Source organism: Coregonus lavaretus, assembly GCF_964263955.1.
Source record: "Coregonus lavaretus genome assembly, chromosome: 19".
In the NCBI taxonomy this organism is placed as follows: domain Eukaryota; kingdom Metazoa; phylum Chordata; class Actinopteri; order Salmoniformes; family Salmonidae; genus Coregonus; species Coregonus lavaretus.
In genome coordinates, this window is record NC_140006.1 from 35182655 (window position 1) to 35205164 (window position 22510).

A 22510-nucleotide genomic window follows, 5' to 3' on the forward strand; every position below is an offset into this window, starting at 1 on the left:
TAGCCTACCAGTTAGAGTGGCGAGTCAGCAACCGGAGGGTTGCTAATTCAAATCCCAGGTCAGACGGGAAAAGTCCCCCCCAAAACAACAGTTCCCCGGGCGCCCAGTGTGGCAGCCCCCCACACCTCTCCAAAAACACGTATGTGTGTCTTTCGGAGGGGTTGTGTTAAAAGCGGAAGTCAAATTTTGGTTGGACCTTGTGTGCAATTGACCAATAAAGTGATCTTAATCTTAATAATTTATTCTCCTGAACATTGATGTTGTGTCAGTATCCTGTGTTAGTAAAATGTGTTTCCTATCCAATGTTATTCAGAGGGGTCTTCCAAATCTAAAGGTTCACTGGACACCTGATTCCCTCAAAGTACCGTGATTGGCTCCTGAAAGATGTCTTCTATAGATCCCTGTCAGTACATTGTGGTGAGTAAACATCATCATGTTGTCATGGTCAGGACATAATAGACAGACAAATCATTTGACATTTTGTATGTCCTGTTATCAAGGAGTCACACACAGCTAAGCAAAGAGATAGATGAAGACATGTACACACACACACACACACACACACATATTGGTCTGACCAATCGGAATCGCTTCAAGATTGTTTTCATCACGCGGACTGGGATATGTTCCGGGTAGCTTCCGAAAATAGTTTAGATGAATACACTGAAACGGTGACTGAGTTTATCAGGAAGTGTATAGGTGATGTGCCCACTGTGACTATTAAAACCTACCTTAACCAGAAACCGTGGATAGATGGCAGCATTCGCACCAATCTGAAACCATGGCAAGGTGACTGGGAATATGGCAGAATACAAACAGTGTAGCTACTCACTCCGCAAGGCAATTCAACTGGCAAAACATCAGTATAGAGACAAAGTGGAGTCGCAATTCAACGGCTCAGATACGAGACGTATGTGGCAGGGTCTACAGACAATCACGGACTACAAAAGGAAAACCAGACACGTCGCTGACAGACAAGCTAAACTCCTTCTTCGCCCGCTTTGAGGATAACACAGTGCCACTGACGAGGCCCAATACCAAGGACTGTGGCCTCTCCTTCTCTGTGGCCGACGTGATTACATTTAGGCATGTTAACCCCCGCAAGGCTGCCGGCCCAGACGGCATCCCTAGCCGCGTCCTCAGAGCATGCGCAGACCAGCTGGCTGGTGTGTTTATGGACATATTCAATCTCTCCCTTTCCCAGTCTGCTGTTCCCACATGCTTCAAGATGGCCACTATTGTTCCTGTACCCAAGAAAGCAAAGGTAACTGAACTAAATGACTATCGCCCTGTAGCACTCCACTCTGTCATCATGAAGTGCTTTGAGAGACTAGTCAAGGATCATATCACCTCTACCTTACCTGTCACCCTAGACCCACTTCAATTTGCTTACCGCCCCAATAGATCCACAGACGATGCAATCGCCAACCACACTACCCACTGCCCTATCCCATCTGGACAAGAGGAATACCTATGTAAGAATGGTGTTCATTGACTATAGCTCAGCATTCAACACCATAGTACCCTCCAAGCTCATCATCAAGCTCGAGGCCCTGGGTCTGAATCCCGCCCTGTGCAACTGGGTCCTGGACTTCCTGACGGGCCGCCCCTAGGTGGTGAAGGTAGGAAACAACATCTCCACTTCGCTGATCCTCAACACTGGGGCCCCACCTGTACTCCCTGTTCACCCATGACTGTGTGGCCAAGCACGCCTCCAACTCAATCATCAAGTTTGCAGACGACACGACAGTAGTAGGCTTGATTACCAACAATAACGAGACCGCCTACAGGGAGGAGGTGAGGGCTCTGGGAGTGTGGTGCCAGGAAAATAACCTCTCACTCAACGTCAACAAAACAAAGGAGATGATCGTGGACTTCAGGAAACAGCAGAGGGTGCACCCCACTATCCACATCGGCGGGAACGCAGTGGAGAAGGTGGAAAGCTTCAAGTTCCTTGGCGTACACATCACCGACAAACTGAAATGGTACACCCACGCAGACAGTGTGGTGAAGAAGGCGCAACAGAGCCTCTTCAACCTCAGGGGGCTGAAGAAATTCGGCTTGGCACCTAAAACACTCACAAACTTTTACAGATGCACAATTGAGAGCATCCTGTTGGGCTGTATCACCGCCTGGTATGGCAACTGCACCGCCCGCAACCGCAGGGCTCTCTAGAGGATGGTGTGGTCTGCCAAACGCATTATCGGGGGCAAACTACTCGCCCTCCAAGACACATACAGCACCCGATGTCACAGGAAGGCCAAAAAGATCATCAAGGATATCAACCACCCGAGCCACTGCCTGTTCACCCCGCTATCATCCAGAAGGCGAGGTCAGTACAGGTGCATCAAAGCTGGGACCGAGAGAATGAAAAACAGCTTCTATCTCAAGGCCATCAGACTGTTAAATAGCCATCACTAGCACATTAGAGGCTGCTGCTGCCTATTGAAATCACTGGCTACTTTATGAAATGGAACACTAATCACTTTAATAATGTTTACAGTCACTTTAATAATGTTTACATATCTTGCACTACTCATCTCATATGTATATACTGCATTCTATTCTATAATATTCTACTGTATCTTAGTCCATGCCGCTCTGTCATTGTCATTGCTTGTCCATATACAGTGAGGGAAAAAAGTATTTGATCCCCTGCTGATTTTGTACGTTTGCCCACTGACAAAGACATGATCAGTCTATAATTTTAATGGTAGGTTTGTTTGAACAGTGAGAGACAGAATAACAACAAAATAATCCAGAAAAACGCATGTCAAAAATGTTATGAATTGATTTGCATTTTAATGAGGGAAATAAGTATTTGACCCCTCTGCAAAACATGACTTAGTACTTGGTGGCAAAACCCTTGTTGGCAATCACAGAGGTCAGACGTTATTGTAGTTGGCCACCAGGTTTGCACACATCTCAGGAGGGATTTTGTTCCACTCCTCTTTGCAGATCTTCTCCAAGTCATTAAGGTTTCGAGGCTGACGTTTGGCAACTCAAACCTTCAGCTCCCTCCACAGATTTTCTATGGGATTAAGGTCTGGAGACTGGCTAGGCCATTCCAGGACCTTAATGTGCTTCTTCTTGAGCCACTCCTTTGTTGCCTTGGCCGTGTGTTTTGGGTCATTGTCATGCTGGAACACCCATCCACGACTCATTTTCAATGCCCTGGCTGAGGGAAGGAGGTTCTCACCCAAGATTTGACGGTACATGGCCCCGTCCATCGTCCCTTTGATGCGGTGAAGTTGTCCTGTCCCCTTAGCAGAAAAACACCCCCAAAGCATAATGTTTCCACCTCCATGTTTGATGGTGGGGATGGTGTTCTTGGGGTCATAGGCAGCATTCCTCCTCCTCCTCCTCCAAACACGGCGAGTTGAGTTGATGCCAAAGAGCTCTATTTTCGTCTCATCTGACCGCAACACTTTCACCCAGTTCTCCTCTGAATCATTCAGATGTTCATTGGCAAACTTCAGACGGGCATGTATATGTGCTTTCTTGAGCAGGGGGACCTTGCGGTCGCTGCAGGATTTCAGTCCTTCACGGCGTAGTGTGTTACCAATTGTTTTCTTGGTGACTATGGTCCCAGCTGCCTTGAGATCATTGACAAGATCCTCCCGTGTAGTTCTGGGCTGGTTCCTCACCGTTCTCATGATCAATAAAACTCCACGAGGTGAGATCTTGCATGGAGCCCCAGGCCGAGGGAGATTGACAGTTCTTTTGTGTTTCTTCCATTCGCGAATAATCGCACCAACTGTTGTCACCTTCTCACCAAGCTGCTTGGCGATGGTCTTGTAGTCCATTCCAGCCTTGTGTAGGTCTACAATCTTGTCCCTGACATCCTTGGAGAGCTCTTTGGTCTTGGCCATGGTGGAAAGTTTGGAATCTGATTGATTGATTGCTTCTTGGACAGGTGTCTTTTATACAGGTAACAAGCTGAGATTAGGAGCACTCCCTTTAAGAGTGTGCTCCTAATCTCAGCTCATTACCTGTATAAAAGACACCTGGGAGCCAGAAATCTTTCTGATTGAGAGGGGGTCAAATACTTATTTCCCTCATTAAAATGCTAATCAATTTATAACATTTTTGACATGCGTTTTTCTGGATTCTTTTGTTGTTATTCTGTCTCTCACTGTTCAAAAAAACCTACCATTAAAATTATAGACTGATCATTTCTTTGTCAGTGGGCAAACGTACAAAATCATCAGGGGATCAAATACTTTTTTCCCTCACTGTATGTATATTTTCTTAAATTCCATTCCTTACTAGTTTTGTGTGTATTGGGTATATGTTGTGAAATTGTTAGATATTACTTGTTAGATATTACTGCACTGTCGGAGCTAGAAGCACAAGCATTTCGCTACACCCGCTATGACATCTGCTAAACACGTGTATGTGACAAATAACATTTGATTTAATTTGACATGCATACACACAGTGTTACTGACTGTACTAAGACTTCAGGTTGTTGTTGGATATATTTTGTCCAGTCATTTGCATGGATGCCTACCACCTGGAAAACAGAATGACAGTTTACAGCCCTTACTGTAAAGTCTCCATTCCTCAAGTTTATAATGGGATTTCCACTCTGTTGTATTGCTTCTGCAGGTGGAACACCAGTATACCCATAAGTTCAAAGTGACTGTGGTACGAGCTGAGAAGGTGACCAAGGGTTCTACCCTGGGAGACTTTTGTGAGTTCCTCCATCTGTCCAAGTTAACTCACTGTGTCCACATTACAGTATTGTTGTGTGTGTGTGTGTACGTATGTTTGAGAGAGATGAGGTGATGCACATAGAAGTGGTGTTGCTTTTTCAGTGCCTGTGGTTTTTCTCATGTTTAATCACACTGTCTGTCTGTCTGTGTCGTTCTGTCTGTATTTCTAAGAGCAGTGGACACTCCAGACCCCTACGTGGAGTTGTTCATCCCAACGACTCCCGAGTCAAGAAAACGGACGCGGCACATTGACAATGACGTAAACCCCATATGGAACGAGACCTTTGAGTTCATACTGGACCCCAATCAGGAAAATACTCTAGAGGTTAACACATTGCACTACACTTTGAACTGAGCTACATTACACTACATAACACTACATTACACTACATAACACTACATAACAATACATAACACTACATTACACTACCTAACACTACATTGCACTACATTACACTACATTACACTACATAACACTGCATTACACTACATAACACTACATTACAATACATAACGCAGCAAGCTATGGCTAGACACCATCAAGCATGATGCATTCTGTCTTAGCAATAAGATAGTAATTTCAGTTATTTTTAAGTAGGCATCAATACTTTTGCTTTCAAGAAACCCTATGTTGGGGACCATCTATCAAGATAAATATAATTTTTTGTATTTCATGGTTTGTGAATTTGCTATTTCAGTTGACATTGATGGATGCTAACTATGTCATGGATGAGACCCTGGGAACGGCCTCGTTCTCCATCGCTAAACTCAAAGTGGGACAACCAGAAGTGGTTCCCTTCCTCATCGGCAAGGTAGGTCAGTCTTATTCGATTTTACAGATTGCACAGGAAGCACTGGTCAGTTGATGTTGTCCACATAGCCTCCATCAAATACATACTGCGTCACAGCACTAAACCCTGTCTAAAACCCCAGTCCTTGTAAATCTCACCTCAAACTTCCTCCATCTTGTTTTCCCAGTTAACCAAGGTGTACTTGGAGATGTCATTAGTGGTGTGGTATGTATAACTGACAATGGGTGCTTCAATTCATTTTTAGCAGGGAGCACTGATGTCATTCTCTTTGTGGAGATTTCATCTAAAGCTTACTGACATGTCCGTTTCTCTTGCGCATCTCCTCCAGTTCATCCACAGATCTGAGGTTCAGCATGGCCCTGTGTGACCAGGAGAAGCTGTTCAGACAGACACGCAGAGACCGGGTGATGCTGGGCATCAAGAAACTCCTCAACATGGAGAAAGGACGACACCTCCCCACCTCATTAAGAGAGGTACGACCATAAACATAGTAGAAACTGAGGCCTTCTATGCATTTTTCGGTGTATCTCAAGTGTCCAATATAGAATGGAGTTTTATTGCTGGTTCAAAAGGGAGATATACAGACAAAATCAGCTAAGATGATTCACAATGACAGTAGTGATCTCTAACATGTGCCTTGTCATTTTTTGTATGTTTGTGTGCAAATGTGTGCCCGTGCGTGCGTGTGTGTGTGTGTGTGTGTGTGCATGCATGCATGTGTGCCTGTGTATACGTGTGTGTCTATTCAGGTCCCTACAATCGCCATCGTGGGGTCAGGGGGAGGGTTCCGAGCCATGGTGTGTTTCTCTGGAGTGATGAAGGCTCTGTATGAGTCTGGAGTTCTGGACTGTGCTACCTACGTGGCTGGACTTTCTGGATCTACCTGGTTAGTAGGAACACTGCTTTCATTCCACTTTTCTGATAAGATCACTGGAGAGCAACATACTTCAACTGTTTATAACTGTGACACCATTCCTATGCTAGTACTGACCAAATAATTACATTATTATACACAGAAAGTGATTGTGTCCCTCTTGTTCCTTTCTCTCTGTCTGTCTCTGTCTGTCTCTGTCTCTCTCTCTCCCCCGCCCTCCCTCTCTCCCCACCAGGTACATGTCTATGCTGTACTCCCACCCGGAGTTCCCTAAGGGTAAGGGTCCTGGGGAGATCAACAAGGAGCTGATGAGGTGTGTGAGCAGTAACCCACTGAGGCTGCTGCTGCCCCAGAACATCAAGCGCTACATCAAGGCCCTGTGGAGAAAGAAGGCCGCCGGGCAGCCCGTCACCTTCACCGACATCTTCGGCATGCTCATCGGGGAGACGCTCATGCCCGGGGTGAGATATGGGTGTGATATCAGCAAATGTGATATTAACAAAGTCATGATATTAGTGGCCCTATGCTTGCTTATGTAATACAGACGACCGTCTTCAATGCCAGCCATTGTGTTCCTTTGACTGAGGCCCTAACCTGCCTTTATTATCAGTCAACTACATCTGTGTTTGCTGTGACTTTGTCACAGAAGATGATCCAGCACCGCTGACAGACGGTTGCATTTAGGGATAGCACTTGGCCATTGTCTAGCTCCTATTGTTCCTTGTTAGCTTGTATATATATATATATATATATATATATTACATTTACATTTTAGTCATTTAGCAGACGCTCTTATCCAGAGCGACTTACAGTTAGTGAGTGCATACATTATTTTTAAATTTTTCATACTGGGAATCGAACCCACAACCCTGGCGTTGCAAACGCCATGCTCTACCAACTGAGCTACATCCCTGCCGGCCATTCCCTCCCCTACCCTGGACGACGCCGGGCCAATTGTGCACCGCCCCATGGGACTCCCGGTCAGGGCCGGCTATGACAGAGCCTGGATTCGAACCAGGATCTCTAGTGGCATAGCTAGCACTGCGATGCAGCGCCTTAGACCACTGCGCCACTCGAGAGTATAATATATATATATACTTTTTCCCCCCCCCCGCCTTTATTTAACCAGGTAAGCCAGTTGAGAACAAGTTCTCATTTACAACTGCGACCTGGCCAAGATAAAGCAAAGCAGTGCGATAAAAACAACAACACAGAGTTACATATGGGGTAAACAAAACATAAAGTCAAAAATACAACAGAAAATATATATACAGAGTGTGCGAATGTAGTAAGTTATGGAGGTAAGGCAATAAATAGGCCATAGTGCAAAATAGTTACAATTTCGTATTAACACTGGAATGATAGATGTGCAAAAGATGATGTGCAAATAGAGATACTGGGGTGCAAATGAGCAAAATAAATAACAATATGGGGATGAGGTAGTTGGGTGGGCTAATTTCAGAATGCCTATTTACAGGTGCAGTGATCGGTAAGCTGCTCTGACAACTGATGCTTAAAGTTAGTGAGGGAGATTTTTCAGAGATTTTTGCAGTTCGTTCCAGTCATTGGCAGCAGAGAACTGGAAGGAATGGCAGCCAAAGGAGGTGTTGGCTTTGGGGATGACCAGTGAGATATACCTGCTGGAGCGCAGACTAAGGGTGGGTGTTGCTATGATGACCAATTAGCTAAGATAAGGCGGGGATTTGCCTAAAAGTGATTTATAGATGACCTGGAGCCAGTGGGTTTGGCGAAGAATATGTAGTGAGGGCCAGCCAACAAGAGCGTACAGGTTACAATGATGGGTAGTATATGGGGCTTTGGTGACAAAACGGATGGCACTGTGATAGACTACATCCAATTTGCTGAGTAGAGTGTTGGAGGCTATTTTGTAAATGACATCGCCGAAGTCAAGGATAGGTAGGATAGTCAGTTTTACGAGGGCATGTTTGGCAGCATGAGTGAAGGAGGCTTTGTTGTGAAATAGGATGCTGATTCTAGATCTAACTTTTGATTGGAGATGCTTAATGTGAGTCTGGAAGGAGAGTTTACAGTCTAACCAGACACCTAGGTATTTGTAGTTGTCCACATACTCTAGGTCAGACCCGCCGAGAGTAGTGATTCTAGTCGGGTGGGCGGGTGCAAGCAGCGTTCGGTTAAAGAGCATGCATTTAATTTTACTAGTGTTTAAGAGCAGTTGGAGGCTACGGAAGGAGTGTTGTATGGCGTTGAAGCTCACTGCTAGGCAAATCCCCGCCTTATCACTCAGTGCAGTGGGCAGCTGGGAGGAAGTGCTCTTATTCTCCATGGACTTTACAGTGTCCCAAAACGTTTTGGAGTTAGTGGTACAGGATGCAAATTTCTGTTTGAAAAAGTTAGCCTTTGCTTTCCTGACTGCTTGTGTATATTGGTTCCTAACTTCCCTGAAAAGTTGCATATCGCGGGGGCTATTTGATGCTAATGCAGTACGCCACAGGATGTTTTTGTGCTGGTCAAGGGCAGTCAAGTCTGAGGAGAACCAGGGGCTATATCGGTTCTTAGTTCTGTATTTTTTGAATGGGGCATGTTTATTTAAGATTGAGAGGAAATTACTTTTAAGGAACAACCAGGCATCCTCTACTGGTGACTCTCAGATCCACCTCTAGAGTCACCAGTAGAGGATGACACACTGAACTCTATCTGAGAAGTAGTTGGTGAACCAGGCGAGGCAGTCATTTGAGAAACCAAGGCTATTTAGTCTGCCAATAAGAATGCGGTGGTTGACAGAGTCGAAAGCCTTGGCCAGGTCGATGAAGACGGCTGCGCAGTACTGTCTTTTATCGATCGCGGTTATAATATTGTTTATGACCTTGAGCGTGGCTGAGGTGCACCCATGACCAGCTCGGAAACCGGATTGCATAGCGGAGAAGGTACGGTGGAATTCGAAATGGTCGGTGATCTATTTGTTAACTTGGCTTTCAAATACTTTCGAAAGGCAGGGCAGGATGGATATAGGTCTGTAACAGTTTGGATCTAGAGTGTCACCCCCTTTGAAGAGGGGGATGACCGTGGCAGCTTTCCAATCTCTGGGGATCTCAGACGTTACGAAAGAGAGGTTGAACAGGCTAGTAATAGGGGTTGTGACAATTTCGGCTGCTAATTTTAGAAAGAAAGGGTCCAGATTGTCTAGCCCAGCTGATTTGTAAGGGTCCCGATTTTTCATCTCTTTCAGAACCTCAGCTGTCTGAATTTGTGTGAAGGAGAAGCGGGGGGGACATGGGCAAGTTGCAGCGGAGGGTGCAGAGCTGGTGGCCGGGGTAGTGGTAGCCAGGTGGAAAGCATGGCCAGCCGTAGCAAAATGCTTGTTGAAATTCTCGATTATTGTAGATTTATCGGTGGTGATAGTGTTTCCTAGCCTCAGTGCAGTGGGCAGCTGGGAGGAAGTGCTCTTATTCTCCATGGACTTTACAGTGTCCCAAAACTTTTTGGAGTTAGTGGTACAGGATGCAAATTTCTGTTTGAAAAAGTTAGCCTTTGCTTTCCTAACTGCTTGTATATATTGGTTCCTAACTTCCCTGAAAAGTTGCATATCGCGGGGGCTATTTGATGCTAATGCAGTACGCCACAGGATGTTTTTGTGCTGGTCAAGGGCAGTCAAGTCTGAGGAGAACCAGGGGCTATATCTGTTCTTAGTTATGTATTTTTTGAATGGGGCATGTTTATTTAAGATTGAGAGGAAATTACTTTTAAAGAACAACCAGGCATTTTCTACTGACGGAATGAGATCTATATCCATCCAGGATACCTGGGTTTCCTAGCCTCAGTGCAGTGGGCAGTTGAGTGCTTCACACACAGTCTGGCTTTACTATCTATGCTGTGAAGGATTTCCTGAGTACTGTAGCACTCCTCTCGTAATGTGGCGTGTGTGAATGAGGAATAGTGTATCTGAAGGGAAACCCACAATGTTATGTATATGAACTTCGGCTGGGCGATATGGCCTAAAAATTGTATCTAGAGTTTTTAAAATGTATGGGCGATTCACGATATATACAGTACCAGTCAAAAGTTTGGACACACCTACTCATTCAAAGGATTTTCTTTATTTGTACTATTTTCTACATTGTATAATAATAGTGTAGACAACTACAGTGGGGGAAAAAAGTATTTAGTCAGCCACCAATTGTGCAAGTTCTCCCACTTAAAAAGATGAGAGAGGCCTGTAATTTTCATCATAGGTACACGTCAACTATGACAGACAAATTGAGATTTATTTTTCCAGAAAATCACATTGTAGGATTTTTAATGAATTTATTTGCAAATTATGGTGGAAAATAAGTATTTGGTCACCTACAAACAAGCAAGATTTCTGGCTCTCACAGACCTGTAACTTCTTCTTTAAGAGGCTCCTCTGTCCTCCACTCGTTACCTGTATTAATGGCACCTGTTTGAACTTGTTATCAGTATAAAAGACACCTGTCCACAACCTCAAACAGTCACACTCCAAACTCCACTATGGCCAAGACCAAAGAGCTGTCAAAGGACACCAGAAACTAAATTGTAGACCTGCACCAAGCTGGGAAGACTGAATCTGCAATAGGTAAGCAGCTTGGTTTGAAGAAATCAACTGTGGGAGCAATTATTAGGAAATGGAAGACATACAAGACCACTGATAATCTCCCTCGATCTGGGGCTTCACGCAAGATCTCACCCTGTGGGGTCAAAATGATCACAAGAACGGTGAGCAAAAATCCCAGAACCACACGGGGGGACCTAGTGAATGACCTGCAGAGAGATGGGACCAAAGTAACAAAGCCTACCATCAGTAACACAGTACGCCGCCAGGGACTCATATCCTGCAGTGCCAGACGTGTCCCCCTGCTTAAGTCAGTACATGTCCAGGCCCGTCTGAAGTTTGCTAGAGTGCATTTGGATGATCCAGAAGAGGATTGGGAGAATGTCATATGGTCAGATGAAAATAAAATAGAACTTTTTGGTAAAAACTCAACTCGTCGTGTTTGGAGGACAAAGAATGCTGAGTTGCATCCAAAGAACGCCATACCTACTGTGAAGCATGGGGGTGGAAACATCATGCATTGGGGCTGTTTTTCTGCAAAGGGACCAGGATGACTGATCCGTGTAAAGGAAAGAATGAATGGGGCCATGTATCGTGAGATTTTGAGTGAAAACCTCCTTCCATCAGCAAGGGCATTGAAGATGAAACGTGGCTGGGTCTTTCAGCATGACAATGATCCCAAACACACCGCCCGGGCAACGAAGGAATGGCTTCGTAAGAAGCATTTCAAGGTCCTGGAGTGGCCTAGCCAGTCTCCAGATCTCAACCCCATAGAAAATCTTTGGAGGGAGTTGAAAGTCCGTGTTGCCCAGCGACAGCCCCAAACCATCACTGCTCTAGAGGTCATCTACATGGAGGAATGGGCCAAAATACCAGCAACAGTGTGTGAAAACCTTGTGAAGACTTACAGAAAACGTTTGACCTGTGTCATTGCCAACAAAGGGTATATAACAAAGTATTTAGAAACTTTTGTTATTGACCAAATACTTATTTTCCACCATAATTTGCAAATAAATTCATAAAAAATCCTACAATGTGATTTTCTGGATTTTTTTTCTCATTCTGTCTGTCATAGTTGACGTGTACCTATGATGAAAATTACAGGCCTCTCTCATCTTTTTAAGTGGGAGAACTTGCACAATTGGTGGCTGACTAAATACTTTTTTTCCCCACTGTATGAAATAACACATATGGAGTCATGTAGTAACCAAAAAAGTGTTAAACAAATCAAAATATATTTTATATTTGAGATTCTTCAAATAGCCACCCTTTCCCTTGATGACAGCTTTGCACACTCTTGGCATTCTCTCAACCAGCTTCACCTGGAATGCTTTTCCAACAGTCTTGAAGGAGTTCCCACATATGCTGAGCACTTGTTGGCTTCTTTTCCTTCACTCTGACGTCCGACTCATCCCAAACCATCTCAATTGGGTTGGGGTCGGGGGATTGTGGAGGCCAGGTCCTCTGATGCAGCACTCCATCACTCTCCTTCTTGGTAAAATAGCCCTTACACAGCCTGGAAGTGTTTTGGGTCATTGTCCTGTTGAAAAACAAATGGTAGTCCCACTAAGCCCAAACCAGATGGGATGGCGTATCGCTGCAGAATGCTGTGGTAGCCATGCTGGTTAAGTGTGCCTTGAATTCTAAATAAATCACAGACAGTGTCACCAGCAAAGCACCCCCACACCCCCACACCATAACACCTCCTCCTCCATGCTTTACTGTGGGAAATACACATGCGGAGATCATCCGTTCACCCACACCGCGTCTCACAAAGACACAGCGGTTGGAACCAAAAATCTCAAATTTGGACTGCAGACCAAAGGACAAATTTTGACCGGTCTAATGTCCATTGCTCGTGTTTCTTGGCCCAAGCAGGTCTCTTCTTATTATTGGTGTCCTTTAGTAGTGGTTTCTTTGCAGCAATTCGACCATGAAGGCCTAATTCACACAGTCCTCTCTGAACAGTTGATGTTGAGATGTGTCTGTGACTTGAACTCTGTGAAGCATTTATTTGGGCTGCAATTTCTGAGGCAGGTAACTCTAATGAACTTATTCTCTGCAGCAGAGGTAACTCTGGGTCTTCCATTCCTGTGGTGGTCCTCATGTGATAGATTAATTTGTATGTTTATTTTAATGACTAAAGTGTTCCACCCCTATAGTGTATAAATGTGTAAACTGTGTTAGAGTTATAAGACAATAAACCCACTAACAGAGAAGGGGGTTAGAAACTGCTGAGCCAAACATTTCAGGAGAAAGGAAACCTAGAAACTGTCAAACCTAACCATTCTATACTGTGGAAAGACACAGGCCGCCAAAAGGTGGGCGGAGCAAAGTCCTTTGTGTGGACGCATATAAAAGGGTCTGTGTGTGTTTTTGGCGCCAGAGTGCTCTCTGAATATAAAAATCTCTTGCAGACTGGAGAATTTGTTTAATTCTTAATTAACTAGAGTCTTACAACCTCTGGGAATTATTCAAAGCTTAGTATTAGAGATAGAAATTCTCATGACATCATGAGAGCCAGTTTCATCATAGCGCTTGATGGTTTTTGCGACTGCACTTGAAGTGTGATGGGTGATTTGAAGGAGTCAGGCGCAGGAGGGTAAATCACAGAATACAGAGTTTATTCCGGAATTGTGACGCGTACTGAGTATACGAAGAGGCAGGACGCAGACGCAGGAATAAACAAGGTCAAGGTTTACTTAACAATGAGCAAGAGAAATAACAAACATCATCCAGAACAGTCCAGGGCTAAATAGGGGTGGTGATGAGATGATGAGGTGCAGGTGCACTGGAGGTGATCAGGGTGCTTTGGACTTCCATTCCGGTGTTGCCGAGGTGGTGCGCTCAGACCGGTGGCTCAGTAGGAGGGGAGCAACGGGAGGAGACGTGCCAGGAATACAGAGTTACGCAGAATTGCGTCAAACAGTCCAGTGCGCAAAATGGGCATACTGGAACCAAACAGGCACACAGGGAAAATATACCCTGGCAATACAAAATACACGGAGCTCAACTGAGCTACACTCTCCTCACACTATACAATCACCCACAAGGACAAGGGGTCAGAGGGAGCACTTATACACATACTAATGAGGGGATATGAACCAGGTGTGTGGAATAGACAAGACAAAACAAATGGAATGATGAGATGAGGAGCGGCAGTGGCTAGAAGGCTGGTGACGAAGAATGCCTGCCCGAACCAGGAGAGGAGGCAGCTTCGGAGGAAGTCGTAACAGTACCCCCCCTTGACGCGCAGCTCCAGCAGCGCGCCTACACCGGCCTCGGGGACGACCAGGAGGGCGAGCCGGATGGCGACGGTGGAAATCCTGCAACAGGGAGGGATCGAGGATATCCCTCACCGGGACCCAGCACCGCTCCTCTGGACCATACCCCTCCCACTCCACGAGGTACTGAAGGCCCCCCATCCGACACCTCGAATCCAGGATGGAACGGACGGAGTACGCAGGGGCCCCCTCAATGTCCAGAGGAGGCAGAGGGACCTCCCGCACCTCAGACTCCTGGAGCGGACCTGCCACCACCGGCCTGAGGAGAGACACATGGAATGAGGGGTTAATACGATAATCATGTGGGAGTAATAACCTATAGGTAACCTCGTTTATCCTCCTCAGGACTTGGAACGGCCCCACAAACCGCGGGCTCAGCTTCCGGCAGGGCAGGCGGAGGGGCAGATTCCGGGTTGAGAGCCAGACACAATCACCCGGTACGAAGACCGGGGCCTCACTGTGGTGGCGGTCAGCATTGGCCTTCTGACGACGCACAGCGCATTTGAGGTGGACGTGAGCAGCGTTCCACGTCTCCTCCGCACTCCGAAACCAGTCATCCACCGCAGGAGCCTCGGTCTGGCTCTGGTGCCACGGTGCCAGAACCGGTTGGTAACCTAAAACACATTGGAATGGCGTTAGGTTAGTGGAGGAGTGACCGAGAGAGTTCTGGGCATATTCGGCTCATGGCAAGAACACCATCCACTCCCCCGGCCAGTCCTGGCAGTAGGACCGCAGGAACCTACCAACATCCTGATTTACCCGTTTCACCTGCTCATTAGACTCGGGGTGGAAACCAGTCAGGCTGACCTAGTCCCCCAGACGTTCCATGAACGCCTTCCAGACCTTGGATGTAAACTGGGGACCCCGGTCAGACACTATGTCCTCTGGTACCCGTAGTGCCGGAAGACATGTGTAAACAGGGCCTCCGCAGTCTGCAGGGCCGTGGGGAGACCGGGCAGAGGAAGGATGCGGCAGGCTTTGGAAAAGCGGTCCGCAACGACCAGGATGGTGGTGTTACCTTGAGAGAGGGGAAGATCAGTAAGGAAATCAATACTTAGGTGAGACCATGGCCGTTGTGGAACTGGTAAAGGCTGTAACTTACCCGCTGGGAGGTGCCTAGGTGCCTTACTCTGGGCGCACACCGAGCAGGAGGAGAAATACACCCTCACATCCTTAGCCACGGTAGGCAACCAGTACTTTCCGGTCAGGCAGCGCAGTGTACGACCGATACCTGGGTGACCAGAGGAGGGGGACGTGTGTGCCCAGTAGATCAGATGGTCACGGACAAGAGCAGGCACGTACTGCAGCCCATCTGGACACTGAGGTGGAGATGGCTCTGTGAGTAACGCCTGCTCTATATCCGTGTCCATCACCCATACTACCGGCGCCACAATGCTGGAGGCCGGGAATATGGGGGTGTTGTCTCTGGGCCTCTCCTCTGTGTCGTACAGCCGTGACAGCGCGTCTGCCTTCACGTTCTTCGTACCCGGGATGTATGATAGAGTAAAATCAAACCTGGCCTGGCAAGGGTTCACACCCTCCTCGCTGCCCAGATGTACTCCAGGTTACTGTGGTCCGTCCAGACGAGGAAAGGGTGTTTCGCCCCCTCGAGCCAGTGCCTCCACACGGTCAGGGCTCGGACAACAGCCAACTGCTCCCGATCACCAACGTCGTAGTTCTGCTCCGCCGGGCTGAGCTTCTTGGAGAAGAAGGCACAGGGGCGGAGCTTGGGTGGCGTGCCCAAGCATTGAGATAGGACCGCGCCTATCCCTACCTCGGACGCATCCACCTCCACTACGAACGGTAGTGATGGATCGGGGTGGGCCAGTACCGGGGCTGAGGGGAACAGACCCCTCAGGTTACTGAAGGCCCTGTCAGCCTCAGCAGACCAGCGGAGCCGGGACGGCCCACCCTTCAACAGAGATGTTACGGGAGCTGCGACCTTGCCAAAGCCCCGGATAAACCTCAGATAGTAGTTGGCAAAGCCAATAAAGCGCTGCACCTCCTATACTGTGGTTGGAGTCGGCCAATTACGCACGGCTGAAATGCGATCTCCCTCCATCTCCACACCTGAGGTGGTAATGCGGTATCTGAGGAAGGAGACGGACTGTTAGAAAAACAGACTTTTCTGCCTTGGCATAAAGGTCATTTTCCAACAGTTGGGCCAGCACTTTGCGAACCAGGGACACATGCTCGGCGCACGTAGAGGAATACACCAGAACGTCATCGATGTAATAATATAATATAATAATAATAATAATAATAATAATAATAATAATATAATAATATGCCATTTAGCAGACGCTTTTATCCAAAGCGACTTACAGTCATGCATGCATATTATTATTTTTTTTGTGTATGGGTGGTCCCGGGGATCGAACCCACTACCTTGGCGTTACAAGCGCCGTGCTCTACCAGTTGAGCTACAGAGGACCACTACACCGCGATGTAGACCACTACACCGCGACCAAGCATGTCCCGAAACACCTCGTTCACAAAGGACTGGAAGACGGATGGAGCATTCATCAAACCGTAAGGCATCACCAGGTATTCATAATACCCCGTGATTGTGCTGAATGCTTTCTTCCACTCATCCCCCTCTTGGACACGCACCAGGTTGTACGCACTCCAGAGATCACATTTTGTGAAGAAGCGCGCCCCATGCATTGACTCGATCACCGAAGGAAAGAGGGGGAGAGGATAACTAAATCGTATCGTCTCCTTGTTCAGTGATCGGTAATCAATGCAAAGGCGCAGACCGCCATCTTTCTTCACAAAAAATAAACTTGAGGAGGCGGGCGAAGTGGAGAGACGTATAAGCCCCTGGCGCAGGGACTCGGTGACGTATGTCTCCATGGCCTCCGTTTCAGCCTGTGACAGGGGATACACATGACTCCTGGGAGGCACAGCGTCTACCCAGAGGTTTATTTTGCAATCCCCCGCCCGATGAGGTGGCAACTTGTTAGCCTGCGTTTTGGAAAACGCTTGCACCAAATCGAGGTATTCGGGGGGAATGCGCACAGTGGAGGGACTGTCTGGACTTTCCACCGTGGTTGCACCAAGGAAACACTGAGACACCTACCCTGACACTATCGCGACCACCCCGTGAGAACCCTTAGCGGTCATGAAAAGGTGGGGTTGTGGAGTGCTAACCAAGGAATACCTAATACAACAGGGAAATCAGAAGACTCAATAATAAAAAAAGTGACTTGCTCGCGATGAGTCTCGTGGGTACCCATAGTGACTGGTGCTGTCACCTCCCTAACAAACCTGGACCCTAATGATCGACTGTCAAGTGCTCTGATGGGGAGTGGAATGGATAGGGGAACCAATGAAATGCCTAGACTGTGTGAAAATGACCTGTCCATAAAGTTCCCAGCTGCGCCTGAATCGATCAGCACCTTACACTGGGGAACTACAATGTAATCAGGAAAGTGGATGGGTAGGGTACAGTGCGCAGCAGAGGGCTCTGAACGAGTCTGGGTGTTCGATACCTGGGGTGACGTGAGAGTGCCCTGCCTGCCACCTCCAGACCCAAAAGAACGCTGATGACATTGTGCAGTGAAATGTCCTCTCGTGCCACCAGAATGACACTGGCGCTGTCGTCCTCCGCTCTCCCGGATCGCTGCTCCACCCAGCTCCATCAGCTCGTTATCCGAGTCGGGCCGGGTTGGAACGGGCAGCCCCCCTCCAGGACGTCCTCTGGCCACCAGCAGGTTGTCCAAGCGGATGGCCATGTCCACCAGTTGCGTGAAGGACAACATGGTGTCCCGGCAGGCAAACTCCCTTCGGACGTTCTCCCGCAGATGGCACCGGAAGTGGTCGATGAGGGCCCACTCGTTCCACCCGGACCCAGCTGCTAGAGTCCAGAACTCCAGGGCAAAGTCCTGCGCGGTCCTCGTCTCCTGCCTCAGGTGGACCCAGCCGCTCACCCGCCTCTCGACCCTCGGGTGGGTGATCGAAGACAGCCCGAAAGAGGTGAGCGAACTCCCCGTAGTTGTCCAACGCGGCTCCTCCTTCATTCCAGACCGCGTTGGCCCACTCCAGGGCTTTCCCCGAGAGGCAGGAGACGAGGGCGGACAACTTCTCCCGCTCCGATGGGGCCGGCCTGATGCTGGAATAGTAGAGCTCCAGTTGGAGGAGGAATCCCTGGCAGAGGGCAGCTGTCCCGTCGAAATCCCGTGGTCGGGATATATGGATCCCTCTGGGTGCTGGGGTGTGGGTGGCTGGATCCGTTCGCCCAGCTGGTCCCGACAGATCGGGTCCTCTCCTCACCAGGCATTGGACGACCTGGAGAACCCGATCCATCGGGAAAATATACCCTGGCAATACAAAATACATGGAGCTCAACCGAGCTACACTCTCCTCACACTAAACAATCACCCACCAGGACAAGGGGGCAGAGGGAACACTTATACACATACTAATGTGGGGATATGAACCAGGTGTGTGGAATAGACAAGACAAAACAAATGGAATGATGAGATGAGGAGCGGCAGTGGCTAGAAGGTCGGTGACGACGAACGCCGAAGCCTGCTCGAACCAGGAGAGAGGAAGTCGTGACATGAAGAATCTTTCAAAGTTGTTGAAATGTTCTGTATTGACTGACCTTCATGTCTTAAAGTAAGGACTGTCATTTCTCTTTGCTTATTTGAGCTGTTCTTGCCATAATATGGACTTGGTCTTTTACCAAATAGGGCTATCTTCTGTATACCCCCCTATCTTGTCACATCACAACTGATTGGCTCAACGACATTAAGAAGGAAAGAAATTCCACACATTAACTTTTAAGAAGGCACACCTGTTCATTGAAATGCATTCCAGGTGACTACCTCATGAAGCTGGTTGAGAGAATGCCAAGAGTGTGCAAAGCTGTCATCAAGGCAAAGTGTGGCTATTTGAAGAATCTCAAATATAAAATATATTTTGATTTGTTTAACACTTTTTTTGTTACTACATGATTCCATATGTGTTATTTAATAGTTCTAATGTCTTCACTATTATTCTACAATGTAGAAAATAGTACAAATAAAGAAAATCCCTTGAATGAGTAGGTGTGTCCAAACTTTTGACTGGTAGTGTATATATTTTATTTTATTTTTTATGTTCTCTCTAAATAAGCTTTGTTGCACAATTTAAAAGTCAATACTCTGCATTTCACAGTCAGGAATAATGTAATGAATTCAGGGCTTGTAAAATTATACCTAGGCTAAATTTAAGCCTTCCACAACCATAAGACCCACTAATTATTTAATTATTTTGCCAAAATAGTCTAACCTGCGTTTTTGCAATAATCGCTGATCTGGCTTTCATGTCTGTCGATGAAAATGCCCTTTTTGTTACAATTTTACCCAGAACCATGCATAATGCACATTCACTAATAATGACCAACTTCTTGTAGCAGGCATTATAGAAAATGAACACAGGTTTCATAAACACTCTCTGAAGCACAAGCCCACATGCTAGTGAGTAGCCAGCTAATCTTTATATTTCAAGTCTAGCCAACTTGGATCTATTTGCTTGCTAACAAGGTAGAACAGTTGAACTGTTATGAACACGCCCTCCTGTCTGTCTCCGACTTTGAACAACAGCCTGTTCACTTTGTTTAGATGTTGAAATCAAGTGGCCTACCTAGATAACAAGATGCTTAATTCTTAGAATGAGAACGAGTTGTCAATTCCTTATATAAATGCTTCTTTTTATGCTTATTGCACATTTATAAAACAAAGACTAGACAGCTAGCACACAACGGTATGTGGCTGACCTCGACAGAAACTGAGCATTACTTTTCCACAATCATGTTCATTGATAATCCTGTTTTAGTAGGGTCTGCTCTGTTCAACATTTTGGGAGTTGAGACATAAAAAGGGTACCGTTAGAAGGGGAATCGACCGATTCTGTAAGTGGGAACGTGCACAGTGCACAGAAGGAGGGGCTTGGTGTCTGTGTGCGAGTGGGAACGTGCACAGTGCACAGAAGGAGGAGGGGCTTGGTGTCTGTGTGTAAGTGGGAACGTGCACAGAAGGAGGAGGGGCTTGGTGTCTGTGTGTAAGTGGGAACGTGCACAGAAGGAGGAGGGGCTTGGTGTCTGTGTGTAAGTGGGAACGTGCACAGAAGGCGGAGGGGCTTGGTGTCTGTGTGTAAGTGGGAACGTGCACAGTGCACAGAAGGAGCGAAGGAGACAAGACCAAAAAGACAAAAGCGCTCATAAAAACAAAAAAATAAAAACCTTGATTTCTGCGATAGAGGCATTTTTGGAACATCGCGCTAAAACAACCATTGGAATTAATCATATCAATTCTATATATATCGTCCAGCCCTACTACAAACCTCTGTTATGACTCTATTAGGACAGGGAACTCATGGTGACACAGTCAGAGTGAGGTGCTTACATTTGGTATAGGAATATAGGAATCCATACAGGCATACACAACTATATCCATACAGGCATACACAACTATATCCATACAGGCATACACAACTATATCCATACAGGCATACACAACTATATCCATACAGGCATACACAACTATATCCATACAGGGATACACAACTATATCCATACAGGGATACACAACTATATCCATACAGGGATACACAACTATATCCATACAGGCGTTCACAACTATATACACTTCACTTTTTGGGGAGTGCATGAACAATCTCTCCCTCTCCCCCTCCCTCTCTCTCCAGAGGATGGACTTTAAGCTGAGCCACATGCAGAAGACGGTGAGTGAGGGTCAGAGCCCCATGCCTCTCTTCACCTGTCTGCACGTCAAGCCAGACGTCTCAGAACTCATGTTCGCCGGTAAGACCCATTTTTATGATCCACGTGTTACTATGGGTTATTTTCAAACGCATCCATCATACAACTAGGATAGAACAGACGTAAGAATGTTCAAGTTAGGCATCTTTTTCAAGTACACTTCTTAAAGTGGTCTAACACCTAGATGAGTCCACCTCACACATTTTCGGTTGAGCAGATCCAGCTACAGGACTCATTACATGTCTGCTTGAAATGAAGGGAAAGATAGGCAGCCAACTTTGAAGCAGTATGCATCTTTGGAGCGGTAGACTGCATGGCCTTCCCATTATGGCACCGTATGTCAATGTGAACAGACACTGTTTATGTCTACATTTGTTTAATTTAGTTTACGTTCCTGGAAAATATGCAAATGACTCAGTGAAACAGTACTATCTGACTTTGTCACAGCTCCTTATCTGATGGGCTACCATCTAGATCAGTTTTTCCCAACTCTGGTCCTCCAGTACCCCCAACAGTATACATGTTTATTGTAACCCTAGACAAGCACACCTGATTCAACTGTTTGTCAAGGGCTATAACACAAATGTGTACTGTTGGGGGTACTGGAGGACCAGGGTTGGGAAACACTGACCTAGGGATGTAGCTAGCTAACTCTAACAAAAACTGTGTGGACCATGCACTGTTGTGTATCATTAGCCACCCAATATTGGAATCATGGCATCAAGCAAATTAGCTGTGACTTAGAAATCTTTTCATGAATGAAAGTACAAACAAATGAACGAATGAATGAACCAAGTTAATTTCTGAATGACTGCAGGCATGCATGTAATTATTGTCATCTTTGCGTTTGAGTCTATGATCCATTTGAATACAGGGTATGGTAGTGTTTACCCAGGGCTAATGTCACATGTCCTAACGTGTGTGTGGCTGTGCGCGCATGCACGTGGGTGTGTGTGTACTGTGTGTGCGTACGCGCCTGTGGGTGTGTACACTGTGTGCGCGTTTGTGTGCGGGTGTGGAACATACTCATTCATTGCACATTCCCATCGGTGTCAGTTTCACTAATACAGATACTCACACTGATCCATCTCTGTCTGACTCTGTCATCATGGGAAACTGAAATAGACATACAGCAGTGTGACATTAGTTCTAAAAATGGAGTGGACACACCTTAAAGATTCAATGGTTCACAGACACTTAGTTACAGGATGTAGACATGAAAATGGTAAGAATGCCCTGAAGTATTATGACTGGGAGTTGCGGCCAAAATGTCATATCAAATTTTTTTTTTCAATTTTGACAATATGCCGGCATTTGCCGGTTTCTAAATCAAGTTTCTAAATATGTTTCATGAGTAGTGCATGACCCTAGAGTGGAAACAAATCAATTCTATGATGGTTTTATTCTCAACTAAATGTGGACATAACTGACAGTGAAGTAATCCAATCTATTTAGTACTGTATAAAAAAACCTTTATAGACGGTATTGTAAAAAAAATACAAAAATA

General features: G+C 46.4%; 1 protein-coding gene across 1 annotated transcript in view; it reads left to right on the forward strand.

Annotated features, from left to right (window-relative positions):
• Positions 1-384: 384 nt before the first annotated feature.
• The window catches only part of LOC311146372 (cytosolic phospholipase A2-like), a gene marked incomplete at both ends in the record, with an annotated part of 38045 nt that continues 15919 nt past the window's right edge, over positions 385-22510 (forward strand). Inside the window, 9 exons of the mRNA XM_084182858.1 lie at positions 385-417; positions 4612-4696; positions 4895-5043; positions 5417-5530; positions 5697-5734; positions 5859-6003; positions 6280-6416; positions 6640-6865; positions 20931-21045. Coding sequence (XP_084038984.1) covers positions 385-417; positions 4612-4696; positions 4895-5043; positions 5417-5530; positions 5697-5734; positions 5859-6003; positions 6280-6416; positions 6640-6865; positions 20931-21045 — 1042 coding nt within the window. The remainder of the gene's footprint in view (positions 418-4611; positions 4697-4894; positions 5044-5416; positions 5531-5696; positions 5735-5858; positions 6004-6279; positions 6417-6639; positions 6866-20930; positions 21046-22510) is intronic.